The sequence below is a fragment of the Lepisosteus oculatus genome, chromosome 3 (genome assembly GCF_040954835.1).
Source record: "Lepisosteus oculatus isolate fLepOcu1 chromosome 3, fLepOcu1.hap2, whole genome shotgun sequence".
Taxonomy (NCBI): domain Eukaryota; kingdom Metazoa; phylum Chordata; class Actinopteri; order Semionotiformes; family Lepisosteidae; genus Lepisosteus; species Lepisosteus oculatus.
In genome coordinates this window covers 49317957-49343630 of record NC_090698.1, presented here as the reverse complement: position 1 = coordinate 49343630, position 25674 = coordinate 49317957, and the positions used below count along the sequence as shown (strand labels likewise).

Below are 25674 nucleotides of genomic sequence, written 5' to 3'. Positions count from 1 at the left end.
TATTTCGCTCTTATGCCACATTCTATTACCAGAATATAATACTAAAAATATTACGTACCTTCAGAAGCTCTGGGTCAATTCCTTTAATTTTTGGAACTGGCACAGGTGGCAGAAAAATCACCATTAGCCTTAGAAAAAGAACAGTTTCCATCAGAGGATATCACAGTGAATTTATTTTCTAGAGACAGGCAGTGTGTATCATAATATTTGTTGACAATTATGATGGAAATGAAAACAAGCTATGTTAGAGAATAAACTGTTTATTCTTCCTGACAGTTAGGTCTTATATAGTGATTTAAACCCTTAATACAAATGAACATGAACATGTAACTTCAATCAACAGTACACTACTCATGTAAATGTGTTTTATTTGATTGCAATACTTTTTGTGTCTGTTTCTACATAATTGAATGAAATTACATAACTGCTGCCTAAAATGTTTGAAAAAAATAACTGCTAAAAAAGAAAGAAAAACTTGTTAAATTGCTCAATTGAAATGGGATCTCTTCCAACACTCAACACTGATCTTAAACTGCTCATTAAACTGTCAGTGTAATCATGTAATAGAGGTATACTCAGAAAGACTAATTAAGATTTATTAAATTCTACTACCAATACAATGGAACCAATGAAATGGAATGGAATCGTTTTCTTTCAGGTTTTATTATTGTGTTGTATTGTATTGTTTTATTAATGTTGTTCAATTGGTTAGATTTTGTAGGATTTTATTGTGTTAAAATGTGTACCAATGCCTAGAAATGAGGTCCAAAATCTGATATCATCTATATCTATTAGCAATTGACACAAGGTCCTTAATACTATATAGTACTGTACAGTTTAAAGCATAATTTCACTGACATTTAGTATACAGTACGTGTCCTTAAGAAACTATTTCCATACAATATAGAAGAACTGCAATGTTTTGGCTTTATAAATCATTATATATTTTTTATATTTCTTATGAAATATAAGTGAAAATGCATGGCTAATATTTGTTGACAACTGTTCAGTTTTGTTTCTAATGTGCATATAACTCATCTTCTTTCTTTCTGACACCTTCTTTCTTTAAGAAGTTTTTGGTTTTATTGAGAAAAGGATCAAGGAAAGGAATTCCAGTAAAATGTAAATCTATATCTAAATATATATATTTACCTCTGCTGTTGAGAGAAAACTATGAGCATTAGTAGAATTGCCACTCCAACTGCTCCAAAGATAAAGACAAAAGCAACTGGAAATGTGGACTCTGAAACAAAAAGAAAAGATTTGTTCTAGAATGAAAAATGAAAACATCACCATGTGGATGGTATTGTATGTCTCTTTGCCATTTTAAAGAATTTAAACTATTTGAAAAAAGACGGAATGGAAACCAACCAAAAAGACACAACTGATTTTACTAATTTGAACATTTGTTTCTCATACCTACATACTGGTATGCTAATTACCAGGTTACTGGTAGACATAAGTCTCTCTGCTTATGTGCAAATTACTTTTAGAAAGTGGCTTTCCCTTTCTGTAGGTATTATAAACTAGATGTCCTATCCTTTCCTCGTACTTATGGAGCCTATTATATTTATCTAAAAGTTAAATTTAAAAAATGCCTTACAGATAAAATTGATTTCAAAGTACAATAAAAAAGCCTAAATTCTTGTATTCCATTTTTACAAATATGTGATAAGCGTATGATCATATAAATATCACTGGGTTTTCCTGAGATATCATAAAGGGATATTTGCCATTCATTTAAAGAGAAGTTGTATAATTATCTATAGAAAATAACTTCCCTGTTAACTTGGCTGTGTTCTGCCTCTTTCTTGGTGGCTACATAGCTTCAGTCACGTGCTTACAGTTTGACACAGATCAACATGGCTCACCATCAGCTAAACTGACAGCTACCCAACATCCATCTACCAATGCATTTTCTAATTGCTTCTTCCATTTTTCCCAGCAAGCAACGGAGACAAAGCAGGTGGTTCTCTGGGTGAGATGTCAGTTCACCGCAGACAGATAGACACAGACTCAGACATGCACACACTCACAGCAGGCCAGTTTTCCCTGGAGCTAATTAACCAGTATTTCTTTGAACTGTATGAGAAAACCCACAAAAACATGGGTAGAACATACAAGCCCCACGCAGATCGCACACTAACACGGGTAGAACATACAAGCCCCGTGCAGATAGCACGCTAACATGGGTAGAACATACAAGTCCCATGCAGATAGCATGCTAATTACGCTATTAATTAAACCCAGGGACCCAGTGCTGTGATGTAGCAATGCTAACCACTGTGCCACCATAATGCCCCATAACCAACGTTTTTAAGGAGTAACAGGCAAAACTAGGTGCACAGAGACATGCGCATGTCAACTACAAATCAGCTTTTGTTTCACTGCTGAAGTGGACAACTAAACTGACCTACCCTTTACACTGGCAAAAGGCACAGGTTACCTAGGTCTTAAAGAAAACTCCTTATCACCATCTATCTGCAAATTTGTAAGGCCATTTTTGTCCCAAAATGTTTTCAACCATGCAGTCTTACCTTTTGTAGGTATCTGAGGAATGTACACAGTTATAGGATCACTGAATTCACCAAAGTTGTCAAACGCCGGCATTCTACACCTCACTCTGACCTCATATTCTGTGTTGGTCTTTAACCCATAAATAGACTGGTAAGTGTGCTTTTCAATATCCATCTGTGAATAAAGGGAATGAACATAAAGAGTACATTTTAATGTCACAGGTAAACCACTCAGCTATTTAGCACATTTTTCTACTTTATTTCAACATCAATTTTAAGGGTATGCCTCCCTCATATTGTATGCTTTTGGGCTCTTTAACAGTACATTTTAGGTGAAAAAATCTATTAGGCAAAAAACTACAAGGCGGTATATAAACTGCTTATGGTCGTGTTCATCCACATCTATTTCCTAGACAAACTGTTGGCGTAAGTGTGTATGAGTTTGACATTTGATATTTTATAATCTTGAATCTCTTTTTACTTGTTTACATTTAAACCCATAATTTCACATGGACAATCAAGAGTCACTACAGTTCCATTCAGATTAACACATATAAGTACATGTACATATGGTCGCATTACAAACTGGACCTACCACTATCCATTCAGAAACATTGACGACTCTGTACTGAGCCTCATAGACAAGGCTCATCCAGCCACTCTTCACATCTGCTGAAGGAGGAGACTCCCATCGTATGAGGATGTCGAAGTGCTGCCCTGTGAGGCTCACGTTCAGTAATGTCCAGTTCAGGCCGATGGGTGGGTCGGGGTACACTGAAGAACAGAGGAGGATGAAAGAATGAGATTCTTTCATAGTTCCGAAAACTACCACCATTACACCTGCGGAACAGGCGGGAGATTGGAGCTGACGACAGGATTTATCAGTCTCGCTCATTGTAATTTACCTATGTCTTCAACCGTGAAACATTGCTCATCATATGTGACATCCTGGGTGCGTGACCTGAGCTGTATGCAGTATGAGGTCCAAATTGACGTGTAGTTTTTATCGAAGTAACATTCGTTTTCTGTAGAGGAGCTGTAGTCTGGGCACTCCTTCCACTCTTTCCACTCTCTGAGACAAAAAAAATAGATTACCCATGCAGAAAACTTACTTTACAATAGAAAATATAGTTCAAGTAGATAGCTGCGTCAGGATGTGTAAGCTGCAAACGAATGGTTAAAGGTTCATTCCACGCTGAAAGGTAAAGAAAAAAACACAACTTCTTGGCTGTGGAACCTTCTTCACAGTGAGGGAGAGAAAGTAGCAAATAAATAAGGCAGAGGATAACAAAAGATGGAGTAGGTAAAAAAGGGCGTGGAGCAGTGCAATCCAAAAAACAATCCAGGCCTGTCAATGTCCTTAGCAATAACTACTGTACATCACAGACAAATTGAAAATCACTCACACAAGCCAAAGAACAAGACTAGAACTGCACTTCAATATCATATCTTTAGCTAAGCTTCTGTCAGGCCACGTTCAGATATAGAAGATTAAAAACTTAAAACACTTTGCACTGTGGTATATTTGTTAAACCTATTTCAGCTATTAAACAGTTTCTGTCTGTGATAGTTGGAAGGATGATCATTTGGATCCATTGAGTCCCACTTGCTTGACAGTGCTCCCTTCCACTACAGCTACTGCTTCTCCTATGTCTCTTACTTGTCCCGCTTCTGGAAGAAGACCCTCAGAGCGCCGGGCTCGGTCAGGTTCTGATAGCTCCCTGGGCTCCACCAGCATCTGAACGTCTCCTGTTCTCGGGACCGGCAGCCAGTGAAGTGAGGGCCTCTGGCTGGAACTGTAATAAAGGTGCAATATGGTTACCTCATTACAGAATGTAAATTGTAACCCTGATTTATCTTCATCTAACAGTAGAACGCATAATGTAAACAGCACATCTCACAGTCCTTGGAAACTGAAAGACACTTGGCCCTAACATATTAAGCCACTACTTCCTTCAAAAAAAATCAATGTGAGTTTCCAACCGCCCATCCATTTATTTTCTAACCGCTTTATGCACTTCAGGGTCGTGGGGGAGTCGTAACCTATCCCGGAAAGCAATGGGCATATGGATACACCTTGGATGGAACCTCTGTTCATCGCAGGGCACAGACAGACACAAACAAGCAGAAACTCACAACAGTGCTTTCCCCAAAATACAATTAACCATCAAATATACGTTTTGTCTGTGGTAGGAAACCAGGGCACCGAGAGGAAACCCATGCATCCCACCCACAGAGAGAACATGAAAACTCCATGCAGATAGCACCCCTCAGGAATTGAACCCAGGGCCACCATGCTACCCCTAGGCGAGTTTAAATAACCCAATCATCCATATTATCAACCTAGCCTAGTTCTTGGCTTTTGAAACCACAGCACTTGGTGAAACCCACATTAACATGGGAGAACACACAAACTCCACACAGAATGTGCCTTGGTCTAAAATCAATGCCAGAACCCATGAGATTTTAGCAGTTGTGCTAATCACCACACTTCTCACAGTAGTGGGAACAATAGTAGCAGGAAACTAATACTACCAAACAACAACAAAAATAATAAAAATAATAAGTGACACTGCGCAAATATTCATTGCAGGTTGCCCCACTACAAGGCAGTTCTTCTGAAGAAATAAGAAATTGTTTCACTTCTTAAGTTAAGGGGTAAGGTTAAGTAGGTCATCTTGTGCAAGTCCACAACTTAGCCACGTTACTCTTACAATTTATGATCCACTGGCAACTGAGATGTTGAAAAGGGCTTTTCAATTTAAAAGCAAATTTACTTAGTTCATTAATCATCTCAGGCTTCCCTTATAGCTTTGATATACGCAAGGTTCCTTAGTGTATTTGTTCCAAATATCTCACAGCAGTCTTGTATTGTCATGAGAGCCTGAAGGCTTATTAATGTTATCACAAGCAAATAAGAAATTTCTCTGTTCTATTAAAAGACCTAGCAGTGATGCAGAGTGAATGTGAAGAGTTACTCCAGAGTTTGTTATTTAAAGGGCCTTGCATGTGGTTCAATGTACACTGTGTCACTTCATAAATGCTTACTGTAACTGAACCCAGAGACGAACCATCTGCTGAGTGTTTTCAGACATGACAGTATTTCCCAGAAGTGCAGTCAGAGCTGTAGTGGTTTCAGATATATAACCTCTTTCAGACTTCTGTTCTGTTTTTGCTGCAAGTATTGGGGAACATCTTTATTTCATTTAAGTCCATTTCTAGATTCAGTGAAACATGCAGTGACCTGCACCAACCAATATTTTCAAGAATCTATTATACCGAGAGAATGAGAATGGGATCTGTCCGAATGGTTCAAGCGAAGAAAGTAGGTTAAAAAATTACCACGATTGTGCTGGCTCAGGCCAGAGACATTCTAAAACCATGCAAACCTGTCATCTACAATTATATGTTACTTTTTACCACACAAATCTCCTAATCTTTGCCTAATATAAGTGTCAGTACCCACAGACTACTAGAAAAACTAACTAAAATGGCCAGGAAATAACAATCATCCTATCACTCTTCTTGGCTCACCAAAGACTCAGAAAATCTGAGAAACACCTGTTAACACTTAACTTGAGACAATTTAGCTGCTAGAGAGTCTAGTTTTCTGGGGTTTTGGGTATTTATTTTGAAAAATAATTCTAACTGACATGATTATATCACATTCAAGAACAATTTATATCACAAAACAAATAACAGTTTCAGTGTTAGCCCACAAATACACACAAACAATTTCTCTGTACAGCCACAACTGCTAATAGTTGGTTATCCACACATGGTAGGCCTTAGCATAAAAAATATCTAAGAATGTAAGAAACCTGTGTACTGTATGTGGTAGTCTCTTTATTTCACTGCACAGAATCTATATCTTGTCTTGTTGTAGAACACTGCCTAAAAGAATGTTGATGTAGGAAATGTAAACACAGAATATTTTAACCATAGGTGGACAGATGAGGTTAAAAAATATTCAGCAATCTGTATTCATGCCAGGAATCAGTGACTGTTGTTTAGCAAAACAATTGCTTTGCGGTCTGTAAAAGCATATCATGAATTACTGTCTTTTTACGAAAAAAACTCAGTTAGCTTAAAGTACAGACTTTGTCAGAACTACATCAAACTCTAGTTAAAGAATTACTGTTTCTGCTTATCTATGTTGCACATTTGCTTGTGTCAGTTAAATACATTTACCCAACTGGACAGCCAGCAATCAATACATTTTGCTGTTGAGCTTGTCTAAAAACTCAGATCGATGGCAACCTTTAAACTTTATTAATTCAGCAATCAGCTCCATTATAAAAACAAGCATCATACGATGCCCTCCAAAAGTACTGGGGCAGCAGAGTCAAAACTATTATTCTTGCTTCAAAGTAAAGCAATTTGTATTTGCGATTCTGAGTTTAATATGAATTTTAATTACATAGGAATAAACATTTTATTGTTTACATATTTATATTCAACATGTTTTATACCCAAATGTTTATAAAAATTGATACCCAATATTTTGGGGGATTCTGTGCATACATTTTATCATATTAGAACAAAAACACATGTTGTGTTCAACCTAATTATTTCACATGGCCATTACTTCAATTTTGTCACTACTTATTCACAATATTTGTATTTAACTTATTTAATTGTGCAAGGTGCTTCTGAATTCACTTGTGTCAGTACGGCAGCTGTGTAAGTTGTTTGTTCTCTTTATACTGATTTCAGAGGAGGCATGGAGGTAGGGGCCGACATGTTTTTGAGAAGGGCTGGAATGTGTGGAATGTGATGGGGTGGATATGTGAAAGTGGATGTAATGTTTTGAACTGAGGGTACCCACCTCCATATGTCCATTTATTTTGAAAAAAAGGTCTTTAGAAAAGTATTTTTGCTGATAATATTAGGGTGTACACAACGGTGCAGTGGTTAACATTGCAGCTTCACAGTGCTGAGACCCTGGGTTCAGTTCCTGACCTGGGGTTCTATCTGCGTGGAGTTTGTATGTTCTCCCCATGTTTGTGTGGGTTTTCTCCCACAGTCCAAAGACAAACTGGCAAGTTAATTGGTTTCTGGGAAAATTGGTCCTGGTATGAGTGTGTGCAAGATATCCAAGATAGGCTATGACTCCCTGTATTGGATAACACTCAGAAAAAGGATGGATGGATGAATTATAAACCTGAATGTCAAAGATATACCCAATTATGCAACATTAAAACATTACAACATTACTGTAATGAGCACAGAGGCCAACAGTTAGGTCTATAGATGTTCTTAAACTAACCTTCTTATTATCATGTACAGGTTTAATGAGACTCATTCAAACAACCTACATAAATAAACAGACTGTTAAAAAATCACACAAGAAATGGAGCTCCAAGGTTGATACTGTAGTTCTTGTTCTACAAATGAAACAAGATGGGTATCTTTGGTTGGGCTCTCTTTCAAGTTATTAGCTACTGTACGTTACCTCCCTAGAAAGCAGGAGCACACTCAATCACTCAGCAACGTATGGAGGGTCAAAGTAGTTATGAATCAATTACAACAATTATTTTACAGTCCCATAAAACTTAAGTAGGCCCATAACAGAATAAAACTTGTAAGTGCCCTAATTGCAAATTCTGAATCCTAGATTAAAACAATACTTTTACTTAGTGTTCCTTTTAAAGGGGCTGAGATGGCCAACAGATTGAATTGCATCTTAAAGATTCAAAAAGGGGAGACTCTGCAATTTAATAGATTTGGTATTAAATCATGTTTACTTTTAATATGATTTTTGTACCATGCACTGCTTTTCTCAAATGCTGCAGTGAATATTGTAACCACTGCATAACTGACTCCTGCAGTCGTTTATTTATTTCCAGAAATGGATATCCATCATTTTATAGTTCAAATGAGGTTTGTACATCTAAAGCTACTTGAATGAAATATCCATCCATCTTCTAACTGCTGCCTCTGATTCAGGGTCTTGGGTGTGCCGGAGCCAATTCTGGCAAGCCTGACTGAAACAACTGTAGCTATATACTACCAAATACCTACCCACCGCTGCAAATTAATGTTAATATTTTTGAGCTATCACAGAAAACAAATTTAAAAGCGAATAATGGTGAATTGGAGGAGGTTATACTGGTCTCATTTCTTATGCTATGTTTTGTATGACACCATTTACACTTTGTGGCACATGTTTTCAGAAACTATTTTCTCTTTAGCTATCAAGAGCAATGGTCTTGATATTGTCAACATCTTTCGTAAATCATTGTAAACCGCTACACATAAACACATAAGAAAACAAAATTGCACATTAACATATGATTTACTCAGGCAGCACAGTGGCGCAGCAGTTATTATTTCTGCTTTGCAGCGCTGGAGTTCTGGGTGCCATTCGGACTTGGGGTGCTGTCTGTATGGAGTTTGTATGTTCTCTCTATGTACATTTGGGATTCCTCCAGACCAGACGCTCTGGTTTTCTCCCACAATCCAAGGACATATTAGTAAGGTAACAGGCTTCTGGGAAAACTGGTCCTGGAGTGGCTGTGTGCTTATCTGCGTGTCTGTGTGTGCCTTGTAATGGACTGCCATCCATTCATACATATTCAACCAGATGCATGTCATTTGCCCCAATGAAATTTGGCCATGAAATACAATGTCCACACAAAATTCTGCATTATGCTCACAATAGAGTACTAACGAAAAACTAAGTTTAATAAATTCACACTGTCTCTTACAAGTGAATCGTAATCACAACCCTTTTCTCTTGGTCCACCTGATTCAGCACAAACACAATGTTTTTTTGCTCCTGCAGTGGAAATTCAAACAAACGCATGTGACTGTGCTAATGTTTGTTTAATGTCTGCCCAGGGTACAATAGATCCCAGGGCACTTGGTTACTTGGAAACATTCCTAGGAGTAAAGGTCTCTATTTGCTATCTATCCAAAATTTGTAGACGGTTTTAAGCACTTGACAAACATTTAAAAGTGACAAAAATCAGAAAATGTTTAAAAAAAAACAAAGTGAGATGTCAGAAACCTTTGGAAATGACCCCTTTTCTATTGCACAAGCTATGTGGTGCAAGTCTCCAGAGCTAAAACAACAGAACAGATCACAATGCTGGGAGCTCTTTATTTTACAAATTTCATTTGGCCAGAAAAAGACTGTCCCCTGCTGCTTCTCTTTCCAACGGAAATTCTTGCTTCTGAGCCAACTAGTCAAGCATCTACCTATAGGATTATGACACAGAGAAGGGACTACATTTTACTGAGCTACTTATGTGGTAGAGTTTAGCACATACTGGTAAGTGCAAACTATAGGGGCAGTTATTTGTATTAAGAGAAAAGCACCCTTGGAAATTCAATAGCTTTTGTATTAAATTTGCACCATATTATTTAATGCAAAATTTAATGCAAATAACAGATTTTTTTAAATAAAATTTTTTTTTTATTTGAAAAACCAAAAAACTCAGCAGAATTAATTTCTGTAATAAATATTTATGTGCTTAAATTATGTTAAAATTTTTCCTGACCTGTAACATGTAATTCTTGTACTTCAGTTACTGTATGTATATAGGGATAGTAAAAAAAAATTACTCCAGGAAGGAATTTGTTTCTATTAAACCTAATTTTAAATCTCCATCTATTCATCATTCATCTCATACCAGCATGGGAAGAATAAAGGACCGACGTCCTTTTAAAAGTAGTCTCAAAGTGCCCACAGGCGACCAGGTGTCAGCTGGAGTAATGATACAGTTCTTACTGAAAACATTATAAGCCCACAAGAACCTGCGAGTCTGTACCCCTTCACTACCAGCGTTTTCAGCTCAGCTACTGGGGAGCACTGTTTTGTACAATGTTTTAGGGAGTCCTTGAACATTTAGCAATAACTTTCAAAGTAACACTTTTGGAGCCAAAAGTTTTGAGAATCTTCATTCCGTCCCGTTCACGTCACTTATTTTCCTGTAAATTTCAAAACAAATAAAAAGATAAATATCATTTCAGTTTCAGGTAACTTGTATGGTTCATAAGTGAAGACTTCAAGAATGTTTTCTATAACTACTGTACATTTCAAAATAGGAACAAAATTAAATTCAATCCAAGGAAACCAAACCAAACACGGCCTTGAAAAAATGATTTTGCTTGCAAAATGTGTAGCCTTGTGTGGCCTCTAGGCAGCCTGTCAGATCCTAGAAGAACACTAGGCCTGGTCAGTTACAGGGATGGGAGATCTCTGTAGAAAACCAGACTGCTGCTGCGTTGGAGAACCAGCAGGTGGTGATCTTCTCTTTGGAACAGAATTCCCAACCTTTTGAACCAGTGTGGTGACATGGAACAGTAGGCCACATAGACTGAGATCCTAACTACTAACAAAGTAGTTAGGATCTCAGTCTAGTGGCCCACTGTTCCCTGTCACCACACTGGTTCAAAAGGTTGGGAATGACAAATTAACAATTCCATGACACTGTTCATAAGAGTGTTAAACCTGGTGTCCTGTCTAAACTCTTTGCTGGGTATGCACATCTGGCCTGACTAAAGTTACTTCAAAAAGTGAAGCAGTTTCTCAGTTTTATACATGATCTGCTTCTGAAGCACAGAACGGCTGCCACGTGTCACCCAAATGGTCACTGCACCACAGTGCTGGAGGAAGTGGACCTCCTATATAATGTAGTATGTGAAGCTTTTAGATCCTCTGGGATGAATACTGCTATACTAATGCAAACAATTACTATGATATCATTCTTCATGATAATGCTAGTGTTTGTGCTTGCAAAGCTACTGAAAATTATTAAATTAGTCACATATTTAAGAAAAATTAGCAAAAATAGCAAGACATTTCTTCTCTAATGGTTGTGCATTTCAACAAAATAAAATAAGCTCACAAATTCTATATATTTGAACAGGGTTTACAGAAACGATTGAAAAGGATGGTTCCCATTACATTCACTAGTTATTACTGTATGTAATATAACCCCTAGTGCAAGGAGCAGAGGACCTCTTACTTCTGCTAAATAGGGGTCTTGTGGTGGGAAAATGTTTTATAGCCACGTCTTTCTACTGCAGATACCTCAAGAGACCTTTAAACAGGACTTTAAAGAAAAGCTGAAATATTTAGAATACCCTTGAGGAAAACATGGGTGAAAATATGATTGCACAGGCATTGAAAATTGAATAAATATTTATCAATCTTTTCAGTGTAAAGTCAAAAGGTCCCTCAAGAGATTAAATGGCAACATGTTGTAAAGTCACTGCAATTATGATTCCATAAATTCACCACTGTTAGTGACAGAAGCAACACCAGATTATCCTTGGCAGATAGTTTTTAGGATTATTCTTAGATATTGTTAAGATTAAGATGACGGTTCATTAAAAAGCGATTGATTGAGTGCCTGTTGTCCTGCACTCAGATCTCTCCGAGTCATTTCTGACAAAAACCACTGATTCACATTCAAATAACTCATACTTGAAATTTAATCAAACAACAGGCCTAATAAAGATCAGACCAATACAAACCTAACCAACCCATCCCAGAGAGAGAAAATGTAAAGAAAAAAGGCTGTTCAAAACCATTTGCATGTCATACTAGTACTTCATTAATGCTCCCAGTGAAATTACAATACGAACTACGGGCAGGATATTATAATTCCATGGGTATAACTTAAGCTGAGAGTAAGAATTTATACAATTACACTGGAAGAAAGACATAGACAGTCCCCAGAGCAGACTGTTACAGCTAAAATGAAATAACTACTCCGTGGTCAGTCCGAATTTAGGTTTGGAATTGGAAACACTAAATCAGAAAGGATTGGAGAGACTGTTAGTCAAGCTTGACTTGATGCAGATAAACAACTAAAAAACAGATCATTTCAGGATTTGTTTTATGCAATTAGGCAAAATGTAATTACACTGTATATGTTTATGTAACATTATAGTTTATATATCAAAGACAGACACTATAGAAGAAGCCAAAAATCCTTCTGAAGCAATTCCAATCAATGAATGCCACCTGGACAAGAGTACTTTTGTATGTATTTCAAAAGCTTAGTATTGCTTTCATAACAACTCAGTTTAAAAAATGAGTAGTATAAAAGTATAATATTTTTATCTTGTAGCCAGTGAAACTGAATGTGGAATGTGTTCGGGTACTGCCTGTGTGAAATTTGAAGTTGGGCATGGGATAGATACTATACTTTTCTGTCATCCTGTGACATGAAATAAGCAAAACAGACAACCTGCTTTAACACAAATATCTACTCTGCTAGAAGGTATTTTTCTCTTTATTTTAGATAACGTAGCTAGTTACGGTATTTGTTTCTTGTTTTCAGGCCAAAATTACTTTTACTGTATCCATAGTGAACAATAAAATTATGCTGCAATTTAGTTTTCAATAGTAAAAACATCTATGAGAATACAGTGGCAAATTTAATATAACTTGAAATGCAAAATTTGGGAATCCAAGATTAATAATTAAAGCTGTTTTTTTTTCATAATATGCTTTTTCTGAAGACTTCCGTGTGAAAAATACATTTAAAATACAAATGCAAGGTAAAAATAATATCTCATTGCATGCTATAAAGATCTCCTCATGAGTCCTACTACGTACTTCATAACTCACCAAAAGAGTACCTACTCAAGTGTGCTGGAATCATAAAATCCTAAACTGTTGAAAAGACCATCTACTACACTATAGACAGATTAAAAAAATCTCACAGCTCTATCATAAATAAGCGCTTACAATGAGGTGTAACATGATAAGTCTTGAACAACTTGGAAGGCAGCCAAAATGCTGACATTCTGTCAAGATTTTGTTTCCAAATTTCACTTAACAACAAGGGACATATAACCATGCTTAAGTTAACACCAGCTGTAATTTGTTAGTGCAAAGAGTTCCCTTGATACTGATGCATTAAGGAAGTGTGACAAGAAAATGAAATGACCATCAACAGCAGAATGACACAGAATGAGAATTAATCTGGACAGTAATGTAAAAGGCTGGTCTGATTAACAGGCAAGAAATATTTATTAAATAAAAATATTTATTAAAGGCTTACAATCTATCATGTTAAAAATCCATCCAATTTCTCTCCTCTTTATCTGATATAGGGTTGCAGGGGCGCCAGAGCCTTAACCAGCGAGCAATGGATACAAGGTATCATGTTGAAAATAAGCAGAATAATTGTAATAGGCTTCACAATACTAATATAAAAATGAATCCAATTTCAATGATAAAAAACAAGTTACGTTTGACAAACAACTAAAATCTCATTTTGATTTTCTCAACCGCAACTGGTACTCCATGCAGGATCTGCACATATTTTTCTTATGCTTCGAACTCACTAGGATTTACACTGCAGTAAAATTAACGAGGGCTTATCCCTGACAGACAGTGCATAGCAGCCTCAAAATAATACCTTCAAAGCTGCAAACACATCAGCAAACCACAACACAACCTAACACATATACAGTAGGTCTATATATAAAGGTAAATGGAAAAATAACTTCTGCTGTTCTTAACATCTGATAAATAATGCACATGCCCTGTATTAAAACTAATTAGGAAGTGCTAAATTAACATTATGCAAAATACTTTCAGAGGTATGAAACCTTTCAAACCTGTTCAGAATGCTTCCGCGGTGACCTATATTATATGCTCTTTATCCATTATTGCCACTTACTTGTTCAAAGAATTCTAATCAGTTAATAAAGGAAAGCATACCTTTTCTAAACCAATGCTGACTATTCCATTGTAAGAAATTCTACTGCCATACAGATATTAGAATTAAGTTCTAATTAATGTTTCCCTGACCTTACATGTCATATAATTCAGACTTAGTCTATACAGGATTTACTTGGTTCAGTTTTATTTCTCAGTTTTAGTCCCCTTTTTATGGATGGGTGCTACATTAGTAATCCATCCATGTTCTAACTGTTTTATCTAATTCAGGGGAACCAGAGCCTATCCGAGCAGGCAATGGTTCCAAGGCAGGATACAGCATGGACAGAACGCCAGCCCATCGCAGGGCATAGACACAGACACACAGACACTAGGATCAATTTTCCTGGAAGGCAATTAACCTACCAGTATGTCTTTGGGCTATGGGAAGAAACCCCAAACACAGGCAGAACATATAAACTTCACGCAGACAGCACCACAAGAACTGAACCCAAGGCCCCAGAGCTGCGAGGCAGCAATGCTAACCAATGTGCTATCCGGCTGCCCTACATTAAAGATTTCCAGTCAAATATTATTTAACGTGCCTTAAGTAACTGTTGGAACTCTGAGAGTGATAGGAGGTGGGTCGGAAGAATACTGATGTACAGTAACTGATGACCCTTAATAAAAAGATGGTTCATTTTCCACAATATCCAATGACATCCCACTCCACGACACTGGTATCTGTCTCTTCCCTGCAAAACAGAGGGGTGGAATTCTTCACCTGCCTTCCTCCTTGCCCGTAGAGCCTGCTCAGCTGAATTGCTGACATCGGGATTGGAAAACATTACCGTTCTCCTAAACTCCACAGGATATTGATGCATTTCTGCAGCCCAGAAAAAAATGTGCTTCACATATGCCGCCATCAATAAAGTCTTTTTTCCTAGTTACATGTCTTTTGTAGCCAAACTTGTGCAGCATTTGACAAACTGTATCTTCAATCCTGCCTGCTGGTTCTGCAACATCTGACAGGCTCTGAATAGGTTCTTTTGAAATGTGCTCTATCAGTGCCCTTTTGCTGTATGGTATAATGCTTAATCAGTATCTAGTCTTCTACATGTCAGATGTAATACCATAGGTGATCATATTTTTGGCACACCTGTTTAACACACCCAAGAGCTGGTACAATGACTCTGTTGCACCAGCTCTTAATGACCTGCTACACAACCTCTAGCATAGGACATCAGAGGACATCAGATGTGGGTGCAGATATCAACTGAGTGTGGCATTGTGATCCTAAATTAAAATGTTTTTGCATTTTGCATTTATAATCCTAGACACACGAGCAAGTATGGGCAATGGGCAGTTTTATTACTTTCTTCTTGTTGTTTTTTTTTAGTCCACAAGGAAATGTAGTAACTCACCAATCCACATACTTGCCACTGAGAATTAATAGAAGTGAAAAATGTCTCAGCCTATTAATATATAATTTATTACAGAGATATACATCACTACAAATCCACAATCCAATACAACCATTCATTGTCTGGCATTTTGAGCTCTTGCAGCTTTCACCTCATCTAAAAAGTCTTTGACCGCGTTGCAAGGATATATTACAAGTCATACAAACCAATAAAAATGTATATAAAACAGAGAATAAAAGGAAAAGGAAGGGGTCCTGAGGTTTCTTTAAACAGATTTATAATAATATCCTCTTGTGTAAGCAGGAGAGAGAATTGTTTCTTATCTCCCTGTGGAGAAAGCTTGGAACCAAGCCAGCTGAAACAGTGAACTGAAGTGCAACTTTCTAATTCAATTTTTCATTCTATCTGTCATTTCTAAGATATTTTTTATCACAGAGTTGCATTGTTATCACTACATGCATACACAAAATGCTAAATTCACTCAGTTAAACATTTTTTCTAAACAAATTGAAATTAAAAAGAAGCCTTGCTATAGATCATTGTTCCAACGAAGGACGTGAAGAACTTAATCCTTACTCCTGTGTCGCCAAACAGTCAGTACCAAGATAAAGTGTTGATCAGTTGCTACACGTATCCAGCTTTTTATTAACTAAGCCTAGCATGTGCATGTTAGGTAACAATATGTTGCCGACAGCATTAGAAAGCAGAATCACTCTATGTATGCAAACAAACCAAAATAGGTATACTGTACATATGCACAGAACCTAAAAATCATTCTAAAATAGAAAAGCTTGTAGTCGAGTACTAAAAGCAATGCTATTTTTACACCCTGCCAAGCATGTGTATACTGGATCTTAAAATCTTGGCATCCCTTCGTATTTCTGGATTTCATCTTGGGTTGCTTTAATTGGAGAGGTTAGAATACTCCACACTTGAAAAGTTATGTCAGCTAGCATATGAGGGCCCACAGAGCAAAGTTCCATACCTGGTACCCAAGGCCAGTAATACAAGTTCAATGGAAAGAAAGAAAAGAAAAAGCTCCAATGAAAACACTTTGATGAACCTTCCCTTTGCCCTAAGGCCCACAAGGCACACTACAAAAGTTGAGCTAATTAATCATTCTGGATTTTAAGGTGTTGAAAGCTACAATTGTAATGTAATCTCTGGATTTTAATTCTAAATATTTTTTTCCCCATTCTGGGTGTGTTAAAGGGCACTATGGGCTGCTGAAATATGGAAGGCTGCTCCTATGAACCATTAGTGGGACCACCAAAAAAAACCTCTGAATCAAATGTTCTCCAGATTCTTAACTGAGCGTTAATAAATGACTCCTCTACACTACAGTACTGCACAAAAGGGCATCATCTGTGTCATTTCTTAGCACCAAAAAGGTTAAATGGTGTTTAGAAATGCTTCTGAGCAGAAAACATTACAACAATGGAACTGTCCAATTTTTAGGATTTTAGGTTTTAGGATTATGGTTATACCGTTCTACTCCTTTATTATATTTAACTCCACTTGGAAAATCCCCAAAATGCTAATTAAACCAAAGGTTTATTTCTAATCACACAGGATCTTATGAGTTCCCTGGCATACTGTTAAGGCCTTAATGGATATACCTTAGTGTGCCTGGTGTATAAACACAAAAATTGCAATGCTAAACAGATGGTATTTTGAAGCAAGCAGCCCTTTTAAAAGTAGTACAATGCTTAATAAATGTACTGAGAAATAGATCAGTAGAAGTGCCTTAAAAATCATGAGTGAACGAGAATTCCCATCACAGTCTGAAATAAAACATTTCTATTTCTTCCAACAGAACATCACTGACTGGATTCTTAAAAAATATTGCCAGTGACAGGCAAAATATCATATCACTAAACAAAACTGAAAACATAAGGCTGGTAATGAAAATGAACTGAGGATGTCTTTCAAACAATAAAGTAAATCTAAAATAAACATTTTTACATTTTTTAGAGATCCATAAATGTACTAAAGTCATCCTGAAAATAAATAACAGAATGCTCACAATAATATCTTAGAAAACATAGTAAGCAATGGAAATTCAGCTATCACATCACTAAATCTTTTCAAAATGTTTCTGAAGAGGATTTTAATTATGTCATTGTTTATGACCACAATTGGAAGAACAGTCATTTTTTTCTCCACACTATCTGATAAGAATCTGTGAAAAAGTTGTATATTACCAATAGTGTTGTAGATTCACACCAATCACACAAAGAAAACATGTTTAAGATGACCTGTTTTTAAGGAAGACCTGTATAATCTCGTGAATTTAAAGAAATGTAAGGTTAATGAAATGCATATCAGTTTAATAGAAAGTGTCTACACCAAATGGCAAAAAACATTACAGCCTAAGATCTGTGTATTAATATTATATTAATATATGAATTTTGTGTTTAGGTAAGTAAAATCAATACTTCAAATCAGAAATACATTTTTATTAATGTAATTGATTAGTAATTGTTAAATACTTTGGTTACTGAGGAGACTAAATTGACATGGTGTGACTAGAGACCTTAACTACAAAAAAGGAAGAAAACTAGTAAAAATCCTTTGAAAGGTATAAGAAATAATACTACACAGGGTGATTATTATTCATCACTGGAGTTGTGTACAAATGCATTAACTTCCTTTTACTATACCTGAATATTCATCACATTAGTGTACGACTCTGAATTTTTTGCTGCCCAGACTATTGTTACAATCATATTATACATATTACAATCAATGGACCTCTTTAATATAATATCGTCTTTTTAAGTGAATTTGCTGATCTGTTACTCTTGCTGTGTTTTAGATTTAACAAGATTTCAATCCTGGATGAATATTATTATCCACATGGACTTGCAACATTGCAATCTAGTGTGAAATTTCAAGCATTTATGGATTATGTTGGTCTGACAGTTTGTCCATGATCCAGCTCGTAACAAAAGTCAAATCTTGGATTCAGTTATTGCTAACAGCTCCTTAGTTTACCCATTTGACTAGTCTTGATTTGAACCTTTCTGATCACACTTTCAATCTGAATATTCCGGTCTCTCACTTCTTGGTCTGTAAGCTTTCTCAATTGGCAATCGGTGGATCATGTTAGGTTGGCTGAATCTGCTCTGGCTTAATTTTCTTGTTTTTTTCTTTTTCTGATACTTGAAAGATAAGGTGCGGCTGTTCAATAAGTCCCTAATACATGCATTTGATACCTTGGACCCATTAGAACTCACTGAAATATAGGAGTCTGTCACCTGTATTTATCCTGGTCCATGGCACTACTGTCTGCTTGCACTCCCAGTAGCCAGGTTCTGATTAACAGGAGAGCAGACAGTGCTTTCAATCCCTTCCAATCTGGCTTTAGGCAAGTACATAGCACTTACAGTTGCTAATGGTCTCCTCAAGGCAGATAAATTGGGTATACTGTCTTAATTCTTTAGGCCTCAGTGCAGCACTCGATACTGCAAAAGATGACATTCTATTTAGTCAGTTAGGCAGTTTGTTTGATATTTCTGATCAAGTCCTTAAGTGATATAAATTCCACTATAATGAACTTCAGTTTTATTTCTCTTGGTGGTTTTAGTTTCATTGTTGGATTGAGTTGGCTCCGACACTGGGGTCTATTGACATGTGTCCCCCGAGTCAAATACTAAGATTACATCATTTGAATGACCAAGTTTATGCATTTAAATCTATATCCACACCAAACTTGAAATTAAATTAGTGGTTTTAGTAGTCTCCAATTGCATTTCTGATTTAAAACCTAGCATGATTTTTTTTGCATGTGATAAGCCTGAGGTTCCTCCTATCAGTTAGGTGACATTAATATTGTAACCTTGTCAACTGACAAGAGCATGCTTTAATTCTGAATCAAAATTATGGATTTGAGCATGATCTTCCATCCAAGATTGACTTTTCAATGTTACAACAACAGAGTTTTTCCAGTAACGTTTTCAATGAGCAAAAACCCGATTCATCTGTTAAATTCAAAAGGGATTGACTATTGTAATGCTCGACTTACAGGAGTCTCTCAAGGCCTAAAATATGTTTTCTTTCTGCTGAATTCTGAACTAGTTAAAATATATTATAATCCAGACTGAGCTGAGTAAAAATGAATGCATTACTGGCTTTTAACCAGATTCTTAGATTTCAAGTTAATTTTAAAATCCCTGCTTTACACTAAAGACTCTATATGGCTTGGTTGCCCAGTATGTGTGTCCAATATGTTGTATGTCCACACACTGCACACATAATCAACCCCCCTGGTTTCATCACTGCCAGAAGCACTGCTTACTGCTAAGAAATTTAAAAAAGGACAAGGAGCAGTAATTCTTAGATGTAAAGAAGAGACGGACTCGATCAGGGCAGTCAATGTTCATTACAGGAAGCATTTTGAATTTATTTTACCAGGAATCCACTGTACACTACAAACTAATACTACTCCATCTCATTAGACCAATCTCGTATGAAGATGTAATCCTGAACTATTTCAAGGATGACATAATTGTGACAATCTTCAAGACATATCTGACTATTGAAATTGCAGAGAGATGTCTCTTCTGTCCATCGAGGACAAGATCATAACAAGAATTCGCTTGAACAGGCTCATTCAAAACACTAAGGGGAATAACATTGTGTCAACTGTCTCAGTAAAACAAACTGATGCCATATCGGTGTTAATAGATATAAATATGTAATAACTCATTCCCTGGACTGTCCCGTACATGCATTATATGAGTTAATTAATATCATAATATCAGTCAAAGTTTTAATAAAAAGATTATACTATGGATACTTGTGTATAAAATAAATATCCTTAAACAATTTCTTAAACGTTTCATGGACAGGATAGTAATAAGACATTACACATGCAAAATAAGAACAAAGAGCTTATGTGATGGACATGTACAAAATACGCATCTAAAGAACATTTCATTTACAAACCATTGTTTGTTTCTAAGCTGTTATAAAGAAGAGATTTAATGAATGTATGTGATTTCAGCCTTCCTGTGACCCTGTATTGGATAAAGCTGTTAGAAAACGGATGGATTACAGCCTCATTCGCTTAATAGTCTAAGGATTCTAAGGAACAAAAATCTAATAATAGAAGCAGGGAATATCAATACATTCCATCTGAAACTGTCTCTCAATGACACAAATTAATTAGCTGCTCACTAATCCACCCACTAGTGGTCACCCTTTTCACAAGAATGATGCCCAAACATAAGGCAAAACCTTTGATGCTTTGGTAGAAACTGGTGTTTTTTATAGTACAATACTATAAAACATCCCACAGGCAACAGTCTAACCTAAAATGTATTTTAAACAAACTAAATGTTTCACAAAAAAAATATAAATTAAGTTTTGTACCTACTGTCTGATACCTGAAATTTTCAAACTGGTAATGAACATCCATTACTGTAACATATACCAGAAACTACTTTTCCAAGTGTTCTGAAGCTGTCAGTATCTACAAAAGCCAAGGGCTGTTTAAAGGTTAGATTAAACTAAAGAGAAACTTACAAAGGGGAGAACACCTTCATAATGTGAAATATTAACTTAAATATTAAGTCATGTAAAATAACTGCAATGAAACATCACTTTAGTTAGGTAGTTTCCACTGTGAATTTACAGTAATAAGCATTCATTGTTTTGTTGGATGGACCTAAGGGACTATTAGTTTTTACCAGTAATGAGCTTGTTTGAAGGTCTCTGTCTTTGTCTCTTGCAATGACATAATTAGGAAAGTACTCCTGTATGTACAGTGCCTTGCGAAAGTATTCGGCCCCCTTGAACTTTTCAACCTTTTGCCACATTTCAGGCTTCAAACATAAAGATATAAATTTTTTATTTTATGTGAAGAATCACCAACAAGTGGGACACAATTGTGAAGTGGAACGAAATCTATTGGATTTTTGAAACTTTTTTAACTAATAAAAAAATGAAAAGTGGGGCGTGCAAAATTATTCGGCCCCTTTACTTTCAGTGCAGCAAACTCACTCCAGAAGTTCAGCGAGGATCTCTGAATGATCCAATGTTGTCCTAAATGACTGATGGTGATAAATAGAATCCACCTGTGTGTAATCAAGTCTCTGTATAAATGCACCTGCTCTGTGATAGTCTCAAGGTTCTGTTGAAAGTGTGTGAAGAATCACCAACAAGTGGGACACAATTGTGAAGTGGAACGAAATCTATTGGATTTTTGAAACTTTTTTAACTAATAAAAAAATGAAAAGTGGGGCGTGCAAAATTATTCGGCCCCCTTGCGTTAATACTTTGTAGAGCCACCTTTTGCTGCGATTACAGCTGCAAGTCGCTTGGGGTATGTCTCTATCAGTTTTGCACATCGAGAGACTGAAATTCTTGCCCATTCTTCCTTGCAAAACAGCTCGAGCTCAGTGAGGTTGGATGGAGAGCGTTTGTGAACAGCAGTTTTCAGCTCTTTCCACAGATTCTCGATTGGATTCAGGTCTGGACTTTGACTTGGCCATTCAAACACCTGGATACGTTTATTTGTGAACCATTCCTTTGTAGATTTTGCTGTATGTTTGGGATCATTGTCTTGTTGGAAGATAAATCTCCGTCCCAGTTTCAGGTCTTTTGCAGACTCCAACAGGTTTTCATCCAGAATGGTCCTGTATTTGGCTGCATCCATCTTCCCCTCAATTTTAACCATCTTCCCTGTCCCTGCTGAAGAAAAGCAGGCCCAAACCATGATGCTGCCACCACCATGTTTGACAGTGGGGATGGTGTGTTGAGGGTGATGAGCTGTGTTGCTTTTACGCCAAACATATCGTTTTGCATTGTGGCCAAAAAGTTCGATTTTGGTTTCATCTGACCAGAGCACCTTCTTCCACATGTTTGGGGTGTCTCCCAGGTGGCTTGTGGCAAACTTTAGACGAGACTTTTTATGGATATCTTTGAGAAATGGCTTTCTTCTTGCCACTCTTCCATAAAGGCCAGATTTGTGCAGTGTAAGACTGATTGTTGTCCTATGGACAGACTCTCCCACCTCAGCTGTAGTTCTCTGCAGTTCATCCAGAGTGATCATGGGCCTCTTGGCTGCATCTCTGATCAGTCTTCTCCTTGTCTGAGCTGAAAGTTTAGAGGGACGGCCAGGTCTTGGTAGATTTGCAGTGGTCTGATACTCCTTCCATTTCAAGATGATCGCTTGCACAGTGCTCCTTGGGATGTTTGAAGCTTGGGAAATCTTTTTGTATCCAAATCCGGCTTTAAACTTCTCCACAACAGTATTACGGACCTGCCTGGTGTGTTCCTTGGTCTTCATGATGCTCTCTGCGCTTTCAACAGAACCTTGAGACTATCACAGAGCAGGTGCATTTATACAGAGACTTGATTACACACAGGTGGATTCTATTTATCACCATCAGTCATTTAGGACAACATTGGATCATTCAGAGATCCTCGCTGAACTTCTGGAGTGAGTTTGCTGCACTGAAAGTAAAGGGGCCGAATAATTTTGCACGCCCCACTTTTCATTTTTTTATTAGTTAAAAAAGTTTCAAAAATCCAATAGATTTCGTTCCACTTCACAATTGTGTCCCACTTGTTGGTGATTCTTCACATAAAATAAAAAATTTATATCTTTATGTTTGAAGCCTGAAATGTGGCAAAAGGTTGAAAAGTTCAAGGGGGCCGAATACTTTCGCAAGGCACTGTATGTCATTATTTAATTGTATGTTTTTTTACAGGTCACTGACACATCTTATCAACCAGCTTTTTTATGATTTCAGGTAATAAGCTGGTTGAGACAACAACATTAAACTATGATTTATTGTACTAATGACTGATATTACTTAATGTAAAATTCATGTACACAGTTTAGCTAAGTACCTCATGAATCCCACCTGTTTGCTCCTTTAACCTACAGTATTTGAAGAACTATTAAATTAATCACATAATCCTGTTGTTTTTATATGATTTCTATTCTGTTGTTCCAAAGCTATGGAATGATCTCCCTGCCAATATGAGCACCTGCAAATCAGCACTTTTAAATCCTGTCTTGAAACTCATGTATACACTCAAGCACTTTGTGTACACCTATCTCTTTTGTTTTGGTTTAAAGTGTCATCAGGCGATGCATCATCAAAGATGCTATATAAAATAAAGATTACTACTAACACTTCTCAGTTCTTGCTAACATCTAATTAAATGTATGAAGATAATTACTTAAACTGGCTGACTTCCTTCAAAGATGTTTTGTGGCCTGGATTAAATACAAACATTACAGGAAAACTTTTTTTTTTTTTACTCTAACAGTGTTTACTCAAACAGAGTGAAGCCTTGCCAAAAGTATTAGCTGTCTTCTTCTGTGGTTACATTTAAAAACATTCAAATGTAGATTTAATCAGGGACACCGAGTTTGTGAGGAGGACCTCAGATGACCTTAGAAGGCTATATGGGAAATCTGCTTCCCAGCCGCTGTTGGTTCATCAGAATGGATTAAAGGAGCTAATCCCTCCCAGTCAGAAGTGTAGGTATGTCCAAGAAGCACTCAAAAATGGACATTTTCTGGAATTCAAACTTTTATTTTCTCTTTATTCTAACTTGTAATACCCATTGGCAAACCATTAATGTATGAGTACATGCAAGACATTGGTAATACATGGGTAAGTGACAGTAAAATACCATCCTCAAGTGGACGTGGTAAAATACAGTCTCTGCCATAATCTCAATGGAATGGACTAAATTGTATTAGGCTTGGCTTGTCATGATCATCAACCCTCCTCTGGAGGGCGCTCCGACCCTTTTGTGCTTTTCATTTAATTATCACGGACACCTGTCTCTGGATTTACCGCCTTTTATTTAAACCCGGTGCTCCGGAAGCTCGGGGCTCTGCATTGGAAGACGGCCCGCCCAGCATCAAGTCGCCCTATGTCCGTGGCTTGAGGGTTTAGGCTTCCAATTGGCATCCTGACCTAGCTGAGTCCAGGGCTCGGAGCACCTGGCCTCGTTATTGTTTTTAACCTCCTGTTCCTGTTCCGGATTCCGCTCCGGATTTTAACCCTGTCTTGTCTTGGATGGATCATCCGGCTTTGGATTTTGGACTGCACCCGGATTTCCCGTTTTGGACTTCCTTGGACTTGTTTGCCTGCGCTCCCCCTCGCACCTGATCACTGTCGGCAACGCTCCCAGTTCGCCATCCCTTCTATTCCTGACTATGTTTTCCCCGTAGCCCCCTTTGGACTGACAGAAGGCTAACAGTGAGTGAAAGAAAAGCTACACTATACTTTTTCTCACGTGTAGTGTTGGGAGGGGACAAAGAACAGCAACAGTGAAATAAAGCACCTGTCAGAGATGATAAACTTGAGTTAAGCACAATTCATATCAGGTTTTGTAAATAAACTGTAGAAATTGTGACTTTATTTAGCTCATATTCAATTCAATGAGCCTCAGGCTAAAGATCTACACCCTTCTTCTATGTTACTAAATTTAATTTCTGCTCTCTCCTCTGACCCTTTCTCTTGTCTCTGGTGTCTTGTCTGGTCCTGAATCAACACCTTTTATACCTCTGGCTCCAGTTCCCACTCTCAGTCCCTGTTGCTCCTTACAATTCCACTTTAATTCTTGGGTCTTTGTGGCATCCTACCCTCAGCCCAGTCAACAGGTTTTCTATGACCCTTTTCTCTTTACTGTCATCTGATGTCGAGCATGACTAGTTGGCCACTTCTAACTATCCCCCCCCTCATCAAGTCCTGCAATTTTCTGCTCAGAACTTTCAAACCTTGCTAAACACTTTATGTAGAGTTCTCAGCCGGTTTCTAAAACCCCAGTGCACTGTACATTGGGTCCCAGGTCTATCTGATCCATTCTACCACTGTCCTTGGCATTCTATTGGCCTTGGATACAACATATTCTGTGCCAATGGCCTCAGTTTCCCCTCTTTCAGGTCCTGCTGCTATTGATAGCAACTCATCAGCCCAGATCTTTCCTGTGTCCTACCCTCGGCGGCTCAGAAAGAAGGCGACATATAATCTCTGCATTCACTCCTGCCCCTAGTATTCAACATCTAGTAGTCAATAATCAATACAGTTCAGTGTGATTTCCTATTTTCCAGCCTTCCACACTGATTATTCAGCAT

General features: G+C 37.2%; 1 protein-coding gene across 3 annotated transcripts in view; it reads right to left on the bottom strand.

Moving 5' to 3' along the window:
* ghra (growth hormone receptor a) overlaps positions 1-25674 on the bottom strand; it is an 80757-nt gene that overhangs the window by 9356 nt on the left and 45727 nt on the right. For all 3 annotated transcript variants that reach the window (XM_015368022.2, XM_015368020.2, XM_015368029.2), the window contains 6 exons: positions 4177-4312; positions 3422-3588; positions 3112-3290; positions 2538-2691; positions 1153-1243; positions 59-128 (listed from right to left, as the gene is read on the bottom strand). In XM_015368022.2, coding sequence (XP_015223508.1) covers positions 59-128; positions 1153-1243; positions 2538-2691; positions 3112-3290; positions 3422-3588; positions 4177-4312 — 797 coding nt within the window. The remainder of the gene's footprint in view (positions 1-58; positions 129-1152; positions 1244-2537; positions 2692-3111; positions 3291-3421; positions 3589-4176; positions 4313-25674) is intronic.